Source organism: Solea senegalensis, linkage group LG8, assembly GCF_019176455.1.
Source record: "Solea senegalensis isolate Sse05_10M linkage group LG8, IFAPA_SoseM_1, whole genome shotgun sequence".
Taxonomy (NCBI): Eukaryota; Metazoa; Chordata; class Actinopteri; order Pleuronectiformes; family Soleidae; genus Solea; species Solea senegalensis.
Genome location: NC_058028.1, coordinates 25235908 through 25250759, shown reverse-complemented (window position 1 = coordinate 25250759; position 14852 = coordinate 25235908). Strand labels below are relative to the sequence as shown.

The 14852-nt window shown below is 38.7% G+C and overlaps 1 protein-coding gene across 1 annotated transcript in view; it reads right to left on the bottom strand.

Annotated features, from left to right (window-relative positions):
• lrrc75a (leucine rich repeat containing 75A) overlaps positions 1–14852 on the bottom strand; it is a 62344-nt gene that overhangs the window by 28675 nt on the left and 18817 nt on the right. The window contains exon 3 of the mRNA XM_044032536.1: positions 11133–11261. Within this exon, the coding sequence (XP_043888471.1) occupies positions 11133–11261 (129 nt within the window). The remainder of the gene's footprint in view (positions 1–11132; positions 11262–14852) is intronic.

Here is a 14852-nt window from a genome sequence, read left to right as displayed (position 1 = left end):
ACAGCTTCACTGAGTCATTGTCTTCATCACGTCTCACTCTCTCTCTCTCTGCTCTGATTACATGTCTCTCTCCCATCTTTCTGGTTACATTATTGATACAGAAGACATGTGTGAAGAGATGATAACCTTTGGCTGTCTCTCTCTTCTATGTGTCGCTGATCAGCTGTAGTTCAGTGTTTGTGCTGCATGTGATGGACGTCTGTGAAGCTGTGCCTCCGTCCATGAAGGGTTTGGATGATCCGATCGCGTCGCAGCTCGTGTCCTCGTCAGGAGGAGAAGGAGAAGACGTGGCACACAGCTGAGTTAGGCTCATGGCTGCGTCTCTGTTGCCCTTAACAAGACTCATTACAGAGAAACTGAGAGAAACTGAGAGAAACTGAGAGTCGCGTAACTGTGGGGGACACACTGTTGTTACACACTGCAGCAAAGAGTGTTGACAAAATGGTCTTTTTGTGCACAACAACCTGGCAGTGAAGGAAAAGACGAGTGACACAAGTAAAGCTGCTACAGATTTGTCTCCATCCATATTACTCTGGTTTTATTAAAAACATGCTCTGCTCTGCACAGCTCTGTTACGGCACTTTTCATGATCCAGCTCCATCACTGCTCTGCCGACTCTACATCCTGTTCCATTGCTTCATATACTTCCATATGCCTCCTCTGCTTGGGGAGGGTCATCATAGCACCAGTCACGGGCAAAGCAGCTGTTTTCAGTCCAACTGAATCATTAGACTGAGTTCATTAAACAGATGTGTTCACAGAATGGTTCAGTACTTCCCGCGTGACCGGAGCACTGAACTGAAACACTGCACATGCACCAGACTCCTCTGTTTAATGTCGGAGATTAACACAGGATTTTTAAGTCTTTTTAACTGATCTACAGTTCAGCCTTGTTCCATTTGATTCTTGTGTCGGACTCTTTGAGTGACGACACTCTCTGACCGATCGGTGGCCAACAGTGTGTCGACGACGTCATGTATATTATCGGCTCTGCCGGTTTGGAACCTCAGCAGAGCAGGTACTACACAAGGCAATCAGAGGTGGCAGACTTCACCACATTCACGCAACAAGCCTCCGGCGGCCTCTGTTGGTCATTGTGGCAAATGCAAGTGCGGAAGCACACACACACACACACACACCAAAAACAACACTAATGGAAAAGCAAGTCACGCCGTGCAGAGTCTGTGTAGTGGAAAAGTGTCTTGCTTATCGTTAACATCTCTGGCCCAAGGACACAAGGATGGAATGGAACCCACAACCTTCAAGTTGAACGAGGACTCTACCACTGGGATACCATTGTCCATATTTACTGAAATAACTTACCATGCAGCATGAACACAATGAGAAATCAAACTACTGGCAAAATTTGAGGAAAAATAAAATATCAAATCAAGTCTAATTATTGTGTTGTAAAGTAAATGTATGTGTAGGAGTCAGTTCCCCTCAGTTAAGAACAGGAATCCTTCCCCTCTCCGTTGAAGTTGGCAGATTTAAAAAATGTTAATGAAGAAAACAGATTGTGCCAATTGTAATGTGGCCACAGTGGAAGTATGTGGTCTCGGGTCTGCATCACTATCACCTGGTGGTTGCACAATAATATCATTTAAACCTTAAAGCCAGACCTTCTTTCTATCAACACACGTATATGTGCATTTGGAAATACAGCTTCAGTCATGTCAACAAACAACAACAGACGGACACATGCAAAGATTCAGATTCAAATCTGATCATGTTCAACAAAACCACACTTGCACAGAACAAGGTGTCTTTTCTTCAGCACAACAGCATCTGTCAGTATGAGACAGTGTCTCATCCTGAAGACAAACAGACTCCCTGTCAACAAATCCCGTCTCCTGAAGACATAGTGTGGGCTCAGTCAGTAGAATACTGTATATAGAGCTTTATTGTGAGCTAATGTCCCACTGGAGATTGTTTCTGCCTGCAGCAACTAAACTACAGCACTATCCAATATTAAGATAAGACATTTCATTGTCATTGTAGTGATACGACAAGGTTTGGTAGCTCAAAAACAACAAACAAATATGAATATCATGCCATCTAAAAATATACAAAAGCACAATGTGGAACAATTCACAGACATGTAATGAAAACAGTGCAGTTTGTAAAGTGTTGATGAAAGATGCAATCACGACAACACGACTGAAAACAAAAATAATGTTTCTTTGAAATTCATTCATGTTGTAAACCACACACACACACACCAGCGCAGTCTGTCCACTCTCTTCTGAGAGCTGGACGTCACGCAGCAGACACAGTGATGGACAGGCTGACCTGAGTGTGTGTGTGTGTGTGTGTGTGGTTGTCTAGCAGCAAGGATTTATGACTAATCGACAACTTGCCAGTAGTTGTCATTGAACTCACACACACACACACACACACAAATGGTGTGTGATGATCTCGTAATTACATTTGGTCATCTCCGAAATCCTCCACATTCCCTCCAGTAAAAGAGTAAATTTGCTCTCATGGGACAGAAACATGAGCCTCTGTAGTTTGTGTGAACCAAGTCCAGAGTGTGTTTCCCTCTTTATGCTGGTTCTGTGAGGACACACTTCAGGCTGTGTTGTCTCTTCTTTGCTGATGGCTCATTCACTGTTTCCTCTGTCACTGTGTTGATGATAGTGTGTGTGTGTGTGTGTGTGTGTGTAAACAGTGACCAGCAGGACACTGATGATCATAAACGCCACAGCATCACAGCATCACAGCATCACAGCACGATGCATCACTGATGTACTGTAAACACACACTCATCTACCACGACACTTTCCTCCCCTAGAAAGAATTCTGTCCACTCGGTATCACATTAGCCACTCAAGGTGAATGTGGAGTATGCAGTACTATTGAGCCATTCATTCATTCATTCATTCATTCATTCATCCTCTACCACTTTATCCTCCACATGAGGGTCACAGGGGCAGCTGGTGGACAGTGCAAACACTTAGGAGTGTCCATGTCATGACTCACGTCATGGCAGCCCCTCCTTCTCTTCTGTCTCTGTCTGTGTGCTGTGTGTGTGGGCGTGGCCAACTCACTCTTGCAGGCAGCACCAGGTGAAACACAATCAGAACCACTCCATAAAGCCTCTGGATTTCCAGCCACTTATCAACACATCGTCCAGTTTCTACAGTGTGGTAACAGTGTAAGGTAACACTGGCCTGTGTACCTGCCTGTATACCAGCCTGTGTACCTGCCTGTATACCTGCCTGCCTGTCGCCTGCCTGTGTACCTGCCTGCCTGTCGCCTGCCCCAGCCGTGAGTTCTTTGCCCCCTGACCTTATCTCCCAGTTGGAACGCGGGTCCTCACGTGGGGACGCCAAACAAAGAGACACTGATTCACTTGCCACCTTCACCAACCACGTGGTGATTCTCCAGGATTCTCCAGGATTCTCCAGGATTCTCCAGCACCTCTTCCCCCTGCACATTTATTGACCGTGTCACAATTACATTCTGACTTTAACTGCATTACTGAGTTCTGTGTCTTGGTCCCGGTTGTCCCCATAACCGTCCAACTAACATCTGCATGTTTTTGGACTGTGGAAGGAAACTGTAGAACCCATAGGAAACCCACGCACACAGGGGGAGAACATGTAAACTCAGGCAACAACGCTAATTATTATTAATATGAACAGCACCAGGTCTGGCTCTGGATGAATTTCAACATTATAGTAATGGATATTACTTTGGAAATAACATATTACTATTGTAACATGAGGTCCATATCATCATATTATTGTAATTACAAAGCCTCAAATCCGACAGGATCAGGTCGTGATCCCGGTTTTATTTGCCAACCACGTGGCCTGTTGTTGATCCATGGCTCAGTAGAAACACAAGCACAGGAGTCACTCATGTCACGCTGGGCACAAACTCCACTGATGAAAAATGTCCACTTAACTGACCACAAAGTGTATGTTTGCCAGGAGAGTGGTGCTGATTTGATACCAAGATGCATCTGTGAGGAAAATCCCCACAATCCCTAATGAGACATGTGGTATACTATTGATGTTGAGATTATTGATGTACGGTTGAAACAGATGGCAAATCAGGTTTAAACTTTGATGTCATTAGTTAACAATGACTTATAGCCCTTTAAATTAAATTAAATTAAATTAAATTAAATTAAATTAAATTAAATTAAATTAAATTAAATTAAATTAAATTAAATTAAATTAAATTAAATTAAATTCAACCTGATTTACTCTTCCCATAATGCATCTTATTGACATTTTATATGTATTTGTAGACCTATGTTTAAGCTTTTATGTATGCACCAGTATACATACTGTACATATTTAAATATTATTGTTCATGATTTCTATATATTACAGACTAAAGCACATATTTTTACACACAGCTTACATTTTATAATTCTATGTATTGGGATTATTTTGATCCATATCTATTTCTGATTCTAATTCATCAGCTGTTACACACACACACATATATATATATATATATATATATATATATATATATATATATATGTGTGTATATAATGTGAGAGTATTAGCACCACTGCAGAACTATATCACTGTCAGGTAAAGACACCATGTTGCTTTACATTACACTCTGCTTCCTGGAATTACATCCCATAACATAAGACCTGTAGGCCTGTATAATGTCTTCATAGTATTGATCTTAGGGCTACTTTAGTTTCCCTTTGATAAGATGAATATGATGCAGTCTGATTGATTGTATAATTGGTGTAGAACTGATCAATATCACCCCAGTCGTCTGTGCAAGAACGTAATGGATTGAGTGTGATCTAATTATACATAAGTGCACATAAGAGTGTTTTCTAGTTACCCAGCATTTCACTGGTGTGTTGTAAATGAATTACTTTAACCTAAATTAAAAAGTTGTGTGTTTAAATAGATATTATTTATTCTTTACGGGAGACTTTTATTCACTAGATTGTTTTTTAATATATATAATATATTTAATATGACTGGGAATTCCTCTGTCCATAAAACTAAAATATAATATAATAATAAATACATATATACATACATATACACTCAGTGCTTTATTTGTTAACCTCAAAATTAGGCGTTAGTTGTTTTTTCGGGAGAATTTCTTTGGTAATTAGTCAGCTGGGTATACTTTGTTTTTTATGATTCAGCTGCTTTTGATTGTAGTTTACTGAACATGAAATGGCTTTTGGGAGATTTCATTTCAAACATTTGCTTCCCTTATTCTTGACGTCTCTGAGTTGTACCATGAATGTAGAATATGTTGCTGCTCTTGTGTGTCAAATGGTAACTAATGTGAAAACAACTGCAATTGACAACTCTAATCAATGATTAATCTGGCTTTTTTGGGATTAATTAAGTTGTTATTTGGTCAATAAAATGTCAGAAAATATAGACACATGTTGATTAGTATTTCCCAAACCTGGAAATGATGATGTTCTCAAATGTCTTGTTTTATCCACAAACCAAAATGATTGAGTTTTTTATTATTTCCGTGTTACATAGAACAAAGAAACCAGAAACTATTCACATTTAACAAGCTGGAAGATCAGAGAACTTGCTTTAATTATTAAAATAACACTCAAGCTAATGAATTGATCATCAAAATAGCTGATAGATAAATGTAGTTATCGATGAATAATCAATGAATCGACTCATTGCTGTGGCCCACTACCACTCTGCACAGATGCAGTACGTGAACAATTGATGGCGTTCAAAACAAAAGCCAGTTTGAAACTTTGCCCTTTGCGGTTTAATCAGTAAATGTGATAGATCCATGTTTTATGACATAAATGTTACAACCAGTAAAATCAAATCACAACTTCAGCAACTTGTTATTTTATCCAAATGGTTGCTCAGTCACAGTGTGACAGTGGAGTCACAGTGTGACGGAGGTCGACTGTGTGTGCTGGATGAATCCTGACACTCATGCTCCTCCACTGCATCTCACTGCGTGTCCTGAGCCGCAGGTGTTGCCGTCATTATGTTTATGTGACACTTTGGGTCAGAGGCTTTGTGGAGCTTTAACGCAGCAGTCGTGACAGACGATAGCGCTTCCAGAAAACAGGTGTCATGTGTGCAGTCAGGGGTTGCTATGACAGCAGTTTGTTTGAGCGAGGCTTAAGGCTTTTAATAAGACCAGAATGTGGACGTATAAACTTTTATGCTCTTCCAAGGAATAAGGAAACACGCTGTGACCAAAGCGTCGTCATGGTCCCTTTACACCTGACATTAGATCAGACAGCGACCACTTGAATTTACACCTGGTATTAACATGTGTCTCCCGTGTTCACATCACGGCTATACAGTCATGGTCATCCAACCTTACGTCACCTCCCACTTCAACCTTACGTCACCTCCCCTTCAACCTTACGCCACCTCCCACTCAACCTTACTTCAACCTCCCCCCTTCAACCTTACCTCCCCTTCAACCTTCCAACCCCACCTCCCCTTCAACCATACATCACCTCCCCTTCAACCTTACGCCACCTCCCCTTCAACCTTACGCCACCTCCCCTTCAAACTTACTTCACCTGCCCTTCAACCTTCACCTCCCTTCAACCTTACGCCACCTCCCCTTCAACCTTACATCACCTCCCCTTCAACCCACGCCTCCCCCTTCAACCTTACACCTCCCCCTTCAACCTTACGTCACCTCCCCTTCAACCTTACGTCACCTCCCCTTCAACCTTACGCCACCTCCCTTCAACCTTACGTCACCTCCCCCTTCAACCTTACATCACCTCCCCCTTCTTCTGCAGCATATCCTCCCTTCTTCTGCAGCATATCCTCCCTGTTACCCGCACGTGAAGCTGCACTATTGTATGGAGTGGAAAACTTTCACACAGTGTCCATTTTGACAGCAAATTTGAATTTAGTTTTAGTTATAGTCTTATGACTAAAATATCAATATCATTAGTTTTAGTCATATCATCAACATGCTTTAGTTGACTAAATCTAATGGGTTTAGTTTGTATTGTTTAAATGTTCCATCATCCTATCTATTATAATGTTATTTTACAGATATAACTGTTTTGATATGAAACATTTTTATTTGTCATAATACATTTGTTACAAGTTTGTTTCAAAAATGGACACTTGGGCTTATAATCTTCAGCAGGTCAATTGTTATTTTTATTTAAAATCCAAAATTAGCAGCGTCTGTGGTTTGTTTCAATTTGAATTACATTTTAAATTCTGGATGACTCACTCCAAGCGATGCTTCTGGTTGGTTGTGATTTTCCTTTGAGTTTGTCTCTGCATGGTTTACGGAGGGTTTTTGTCTTCACGTAACATCGTACGTGAAATTCCAATCTATGTCGTCATTTCTGTTGCTTGAGATAAGTCTGGTTGAACATCTTATATTATCATTATTATTATTATTATTCCCAGTTTGACACGCCCTAACATTTCCATCTAGTTTTATTCTTGGACAAAACATTTCATCATTTGACGTTGTTGATAATGAACCTTCAGAAGATAATCCAGTACCAGAGAAGTGTTTACGCTACAAAACGCCCATAAAACTAAAAAAGGCGACGTCAGCAGCTGCAGGTAAAACCACAGCTAATTATGATGAAGTGTTATTTGAGCTCTGAGTTGGTGTGTAATTAAAAGCAGGTTATGTTACATATATATAATTAATTCTTTTCATTCATTCATTCATTCAACTGTCCACGCCGAGGAAAAGCACACAACAATTTAAAATATCCTGTTACATGAGGCCACCTCGTCCTCCCACATTTGTTATCATCATTATTATTATTATTTTTATTATCATTATTATTATTATTATTATTATCATTATTATTATTGTCAAGAATATTATTATTATTATTATCATTATTATTATTATTATCAATAATAATAATAATAACAAGAATATTGTTATCATCATTATTATTATTATTACTGACAGGTTTGAGTGTTTGCATGACACTGTTATGAAAGCAGACTGGTTATCATCATTATTATTATCATTATTATTATTATTATCAAGAATATTATTATTGTTATTATTATTATTACTGACAGGTTTGAGTGTTTGCATGACACTGTTATGAAAGCAGACTGGTTATCATAATTATTATCATCATTATTATTATTATTATTATTATTATCAAGAATATTATTATTGTTATTATTATTATTACTGACAGGTTTGAGTGTTTGCATGACACTGTTATGAAAGCAGACTGGTTATCATAATTATTATCATCATTATTATTATTATTATTATTATTATCAAGAATATTATTATTGTTATTATTATTATTACTGACAGGTTTGAGTGTTTGCATGACACTGTTATGAAAGCAGACTGGTTATCATCATAATTATTATCATTATTATTATTATTATCAAGAATATTATCATTGTTATTATTATTATTACTGACAGGTTTGAGTGTTTGCATGACACTGTTATGAAAGCAGACTGGCTGTGTTCACAGACTGCACACATGTTTTCTGGACTGGGAGATAATGATACTGTATGGTCATTATAGCATTGCTAAAACAACAGATCTCGAGAGTTGTATATGTTTAACTTTGTGCATTACACAAAGACGAAAAGAAGATATACTGAGATATACTGTATTTCATGTCCACAAAGTAAAAGCAAACAGTGATGAAATAATGCAGGGAGAGGAAGCAGAGAAACAACACCTCTCTTTCTCTCTCCTGTTGTTTTTCTCTCAGCACGTAACAACGCCCCGCCGCCTCTTTCTTTTCCTTCCTTCCACTCATTACTTTTCAGCTTCTCTCTGCTCACCGTTCACGAACTGCACACAGAGCCATCATCTTCCATTAGCTTCAACATGTGTGATGGGAGTCAGTCACTGTGGAGTGTTGTTCATCAACGGCATGTTTTTCAGCTGCTGTCGAGCAGTGAGCACAAACCAAACAAACAAATGTCACATAGATAGAGCTTTTTAGTGAAAATCTACTGGATATTTAGCTTCCTAATGCTGATGACACTTAGAATGCTTGACTTAAAATGGGTTAAAGGGATAGTTCAGGTTTTTTTCAGGTGTGGTTGTATGAGGTACTGACCAGTGTTGTTTTGTTTCGGGACGATAACGAGGCGGTGACGAGATAAACATCTTTGATCTGTGATGACGGAAACATGACGAGACGTGTGTGAGTTTTTGTCAACGAGACGAGAATGGACGTAAATGTTAGTGGATGGTCTGTCAGACGTTCAAAATGCATGATATTTTTTGTAAGTTTTACCCTTAGAAGACTTACTGTGTGAATGAGCTCGGTCGGCCCTTCTGAGGCACTTAGCCCCGCCCCTCTGGGACACTGTGAAGAGGGGGAGATATGCTTTAGACTATCTACTTGTACTGTATATATATTTTTGTCGTACTGATGGTTTTATTTAATTTATTTAGATATTTTAAATTGTTTATCTGTTTTTATTTCATATATTGATTTATTTTATTAACGTCATCCATCCTGTTCTTGTCTCGTGTACTAACTGTAATTTATTTGTTTACTATACGTGGATGAGAGAAGGCACAGTATGTGTATGTGGTAAGTGACTGGTTTCTTCTCTGGTGCCTTTTTTACTTCATGGGGTGAGGACAATCGTGATTTTGGTTTGGCTGGTGGTTTATTTGACTTCCTGTTTTAATATCTTTGTGAATACAGAGAGCAATTGTATGTTGTTTATGTTTTGTTTTGATAAAAATCAATAAAATCTGTTAAAAAAACAAAAACAAATGAGGCAGCAGTCGACAGCAGCTCCTGTAAGTGGTGGACATATTGGTAAGATATTATAAACTTAAGCAGGTGAGGCTTTTTTAAGAGGCTAAGATGTCGTCCCTGTGCTGGCTGCCATGTCTTTAGTGAGTGTCCTTGTCCCAACCTGGTTCTCAGCAAAGTGCACACACACAGTGCAGTCAGTGCTAACTATGTGCCAGTGCCTCATACAACCAAACTGCACTATCATCTTAATCATGCACAGAAACTTGATATCGGGGTTTGTCACACACGTGTTCCTTTCCTACATTTTCTCTAGAATTATAGCTGATTTTCACAAATAAATAAGTTCCTTAGTCCATACTTCTTCTTTACTGTAATACAGGCAGAGAAAACATTACTGAAAGCAAGCATTGCAGAGGGCTCATGTAACTGCATCAACTAAAGAGGAAGAAACTGATTTACTAATCAGGAAGATATAATTGATCAGTTTGTCACAGTCTCATTCAAATGAGAGTTTAACAACCTTATAATCACATTTGTATTGTTGACAGAATAATCTGTCAGACGACTTTAAATTAAACAAATGTGGCCTGTATCCACGCTCTCACAGGAAATACTTCAAATTAAGGTAAGAAGAGCAAGATGGTGTTTCACGAGGTCGTGCCAAGGTCAGGAGAAAATGTATTTAGACTCACATATATTAGTACAATTAGTTTATCACCCACAAAAAGGAAGACCGACGTCATCCAGAGCTGTAGAAGCTAAGCAGTGTGACTGCTCCTCAAATTAAGATTATTCTTCACAGTAAATACATGACAAGAGGTTTAAAGCTGCGAGTAAGGAAACAGCATCCTCTCTCCTTCATCCAGCATGGCTGCTGTCACACTTTCTCCCCCACTCTCCGTCAATGGCAACATGAACACATGAATGAACATAGAAGCTTTTCTGTAACCTTTGACCCGACCTTTTGTCAGACATAGAAGACAGAAGATGAGGAGTGAGGACGCCCATCAGTCTGTGAGTGCACATGAGCCAGGTCCAAGCCTTTATAGGTCCCTAACCTAACTACAGTATAACTGATACAAATGTAACACAATAAATTGTATTAATTATAGTTGTGTTATTTATGCCAAACCAGAGTCACTGGTAGTGAACTTGAGTTAAACTAGTGAAAGAGTTTTTTCAGACTTTCAGAGTTTTTAAAACTGAGCAAATGTGCACTAAATGAGCAATTTTCAACTCTAAAATGAAACCAAAGAATATAAGCTTAATACTATTTAGATAATTATCTTAAAATATCTAGATTTCTTTGTGTAAATTTGTATTTTTTGTGTAAACTGTATTTATTTTATGTTGCATTTTTTTTTAATCCAGTGTGTGTGTGTGTGTGCGTGTGTGTGTGTGTGTGTGTGTGAGAGGGAGTGTGTCCTACCGTTTTGGGGCAGTGGACATATCGCGCCAGGCTGATAATCAGGTCATGTGTGATGGGGTCAACCAGGTTTCTGAAGCTGGCGTAGCGGTACAACACGTCATCCAGGGAAGTTGACTCCATACCCAGGTCCTAAACACACACGCATGGACATCGACACATTAAATATCACTCATATAGGCAATCTGTATTCAATGGACTTATATAATATATTATATTATTATATATTATAATATTATATATTATAATATATATTATAATATTAATATTAATATTATAATAATTATAATGAGAGAAAACCCACAGGAGAGAACAAAACAATTACATGACTAAATTGACCAGTGTCAATAAACCATCATATAATGTATTTTTTAATGACGCAGTTACTTAATATACACATTCACTCACACACAGAGCAGAGGATATTTTCCATGCTGCTTCGTAAACTCGTCGACCTCCTCAAGCATTAAATTAAAAGCCTGTTGCACAGCTTTCCACTCTCTGACAGAATGTTCCCTTGCAGATGAATGAAAATGGAAATCTGTCACGTCTCGAGCAAAGCATGAACCTGTTGGCAGGTCTTCATGCATGAGCAGCAGCCTTGTTACGTCTTTTACATGTGAACAGGAACGACAAGGCCACTTTCAGAACAGACACAGACACAGTTCGAGGATCAGACCTGAGCAGAGAGAATCAACAGTGTGGCCTTACATCTCATTTGAGTTCTCAATGTCGGGCCGTTGCTATTTACTGTATTTAAATAGAAATGCTGTCGATATATCTGTTTGTGATTTTAGTCACAATGTTTCATCATATTTAAACAGTGGCTCCCCTTGTAGAAAGTTTGGGTAACATGCTCTAAATTATGAATCAAATGAATATAATTTCAATTCAAGCAATGAGATGTAGAGTTCTGAACGGGCCTGAAAATAACAACCTGACCCGGCCGTGGGTCTTAAAGCCCGAACCCGACCCGGCCCAGAATACATTTTTCCATCGATCGAAGCATAGTGTTTTATTTGCAGTCTCCTGGCTGGCTTATGATGAAACACTGTGACAAGAGCAGATTTATCTACAGCAGCTCTAAAATAATAAAAGTGTATTTTGACATTTTAAGAATCATCACAAACAGAGAACTTGTGCCACACAGTAAATAGCAAAGGCATTGTTGAAATACATTAGAAGAAGAACAAATCATACAATAATAATAATATTCAATAAGGAAATAAACTGCAAAATGAACAAAAACTGAACAAATAACAATTTCTGATATATATATACATATATATATATATATATAGATGTATAGATTCCCGTCCTGTCAATATACAGGGTTCAGCAGTCTGGGGAGAGAGGTCAGATAAACTCTTGTTTTATACACGTGTTGAAAACACGCACACATGTTTAATACTTCATAAAGGAGCTCAAACAAAGCATTTCAATCAGGTTAATAGGATATTTGAATTCATTTCATCTCATCATTAATAATAAACACTTCATAGACTTCTTCATTAATTATATAAATGCACTGGGGCACACTATAACAAACACACTGTGTGCAACACTGAAAGTATGTCACTACAGTTATAAGTTTGGTTTAATTCTCATTTATTATTATTATCTGAATTATCAAGCAGACAATTTGTCAAAACCACATCAAATGTTAGAAGCTGCAGACTGTCAAAGTGAAACTGAATATACTACACACACATATGGTGAAGTGATGATGGTTTTCATCACTTTAGAAAAAGCCTTTTATGTACGTTAAGCAAGAGCTTTGCTTTACAGAGGCCACCAGCTTGCTATAATGGACAAACCAGCCACAGTGTGCGTTTTCTTTCTGTTATGAAGCAGACGTTCATTACGCAAACAAAGGAGAACAACACTTTTCTTGGTATGTGACCACAGCATATTTCCCCGAGTCCTGTAACGTTTGTTACTGTCTGCAGTTCCACCATTAGATGTCATGAATTCTTATACTCTGGAAGTTTAAGTATTGCATCCCAGTCTGATGTACTAAAGAAAAGCACAACACACAGGCTCATGAATTGTTGTCGCAGAGGTTTACTGCAGATGTAAATCTTGTGTAAAAGGCTGGACAGTGGTAGTTCAGCTGAGGTGGAACTTCAGTCATGGAAAACAACGTGCCTGATACCAGTGGTAGAGCAGAGCAGAGTAGTGTTAGAGCTGTAGGACGGAAAAGCGAAAAAAGATTGTGTAGGGCAGCCTTTTTCAAACTGTGGGGCGTGCACCCCTTGGGGGGCATGGAGACCTAAAAGTCTCCTTTAAGTCTCGCTGTGACCCGGACTCATTTAAGTGACGCACCACAACAAAATCTACACTGGTGACAAGGTTTGGATAATAGAGAAGTTTCTGACGGGGGCAAAAAGAAAACAATGTTTCGGAAACTAAAAAAAAGGTTTTTTTGCACAGCAAATTATTGATATTGGTTAAGTATTCTTTGTTATCCAAACGTATGTATTGTTTAAAAAATGACACTATTATAGTTAGAATTGCACTTTTCATATTTAATTGCACATTACATGTTTTAAATGTCATTTGCACAACAGATTATTGAAAGAAAAGTGAAACGTTTCCTCTAATATTGATTCAATAAACGTTATACTTGGCACATTGTTATAATTTCCTGAGAGTGGAAATTTCTTCCTCCAAAGGGGGGCCCAACAGAAAAAGTTTGAGAACCTCTGGTGTAGGTGAAGTTCTGTTTCATCATTAAAAATGTTTGTTTGTTTAGAAAAGCCTCATTGGTGACACAGAGAAGCTGCATGTGTCACAGCGCTGGATAAACAGCACAACGTCGGGTTTGCTGTTCTTGGGAATTGTTCTGACTGTGAGAGAACAGGAAAGGTCACGGGCATTAATGAGTTTATGTCAGGATAATCTAGCAATTATGAGAAATCAGGACCTGTTGTCGTCCCTCAAACAAAATACAATGCATTGATCCTCTAAGGGCCTCTAAGTGTGGTCAGAGAGAGTCCAGGCAATATGCCACATTCAATATATTGACAGGTCTAAAATCTATTTGGCAAAAAAAAAAAAGGGTCACTTCAAAAATTAGCATTAATGTTTTGGGGACAACGTGAGAACTTTGGGTTTCAGGGAACACAACATAGCAGCAATGTCACCGTCACTGCAACATCTGCTTTTAATACATTACAGCACCACTGTTACCATGGTTACCCCCTTCTTTTAAAGAAGCAAGTGACAAAACAACATCACATCCAGACACGAAATTGGTGAATTAAGACTTTCTATTAGCCCCTAATAACAAAATAAAATGAGTCCACCTCTCACTTGATGTGACTTTGCCATGAAACACCATTCGTGCCGCGGGATCACTGCATTATTGTGCAACATCATCAGCCGATTGGTCCAAACCCAAACATCATCTGCATCATCTTCGCGGAGCATTTGCCGCACGCTCTCAGAATCTCACCCAACACGGCCTGGTGGCCATGAAATCCACATCTGTGCATCGACTATGATGTAAACACCGTGTCCAGTGTGAACGCAGCATTAAGATCCCAGTGAACATTTTCCTGAGATTTACAATTAGTTTTACACACATATCAATTATTGATAGTGCAGTTAACCTTTTTACACACCAGTGGTGAACAGCAACAGTGTACAGTATGTGTCTGTGCTCAGGGAGCAATTGACCCAAGGATTTGAACCCTGCGTTCTTCCACTTCCTTTCCTCTT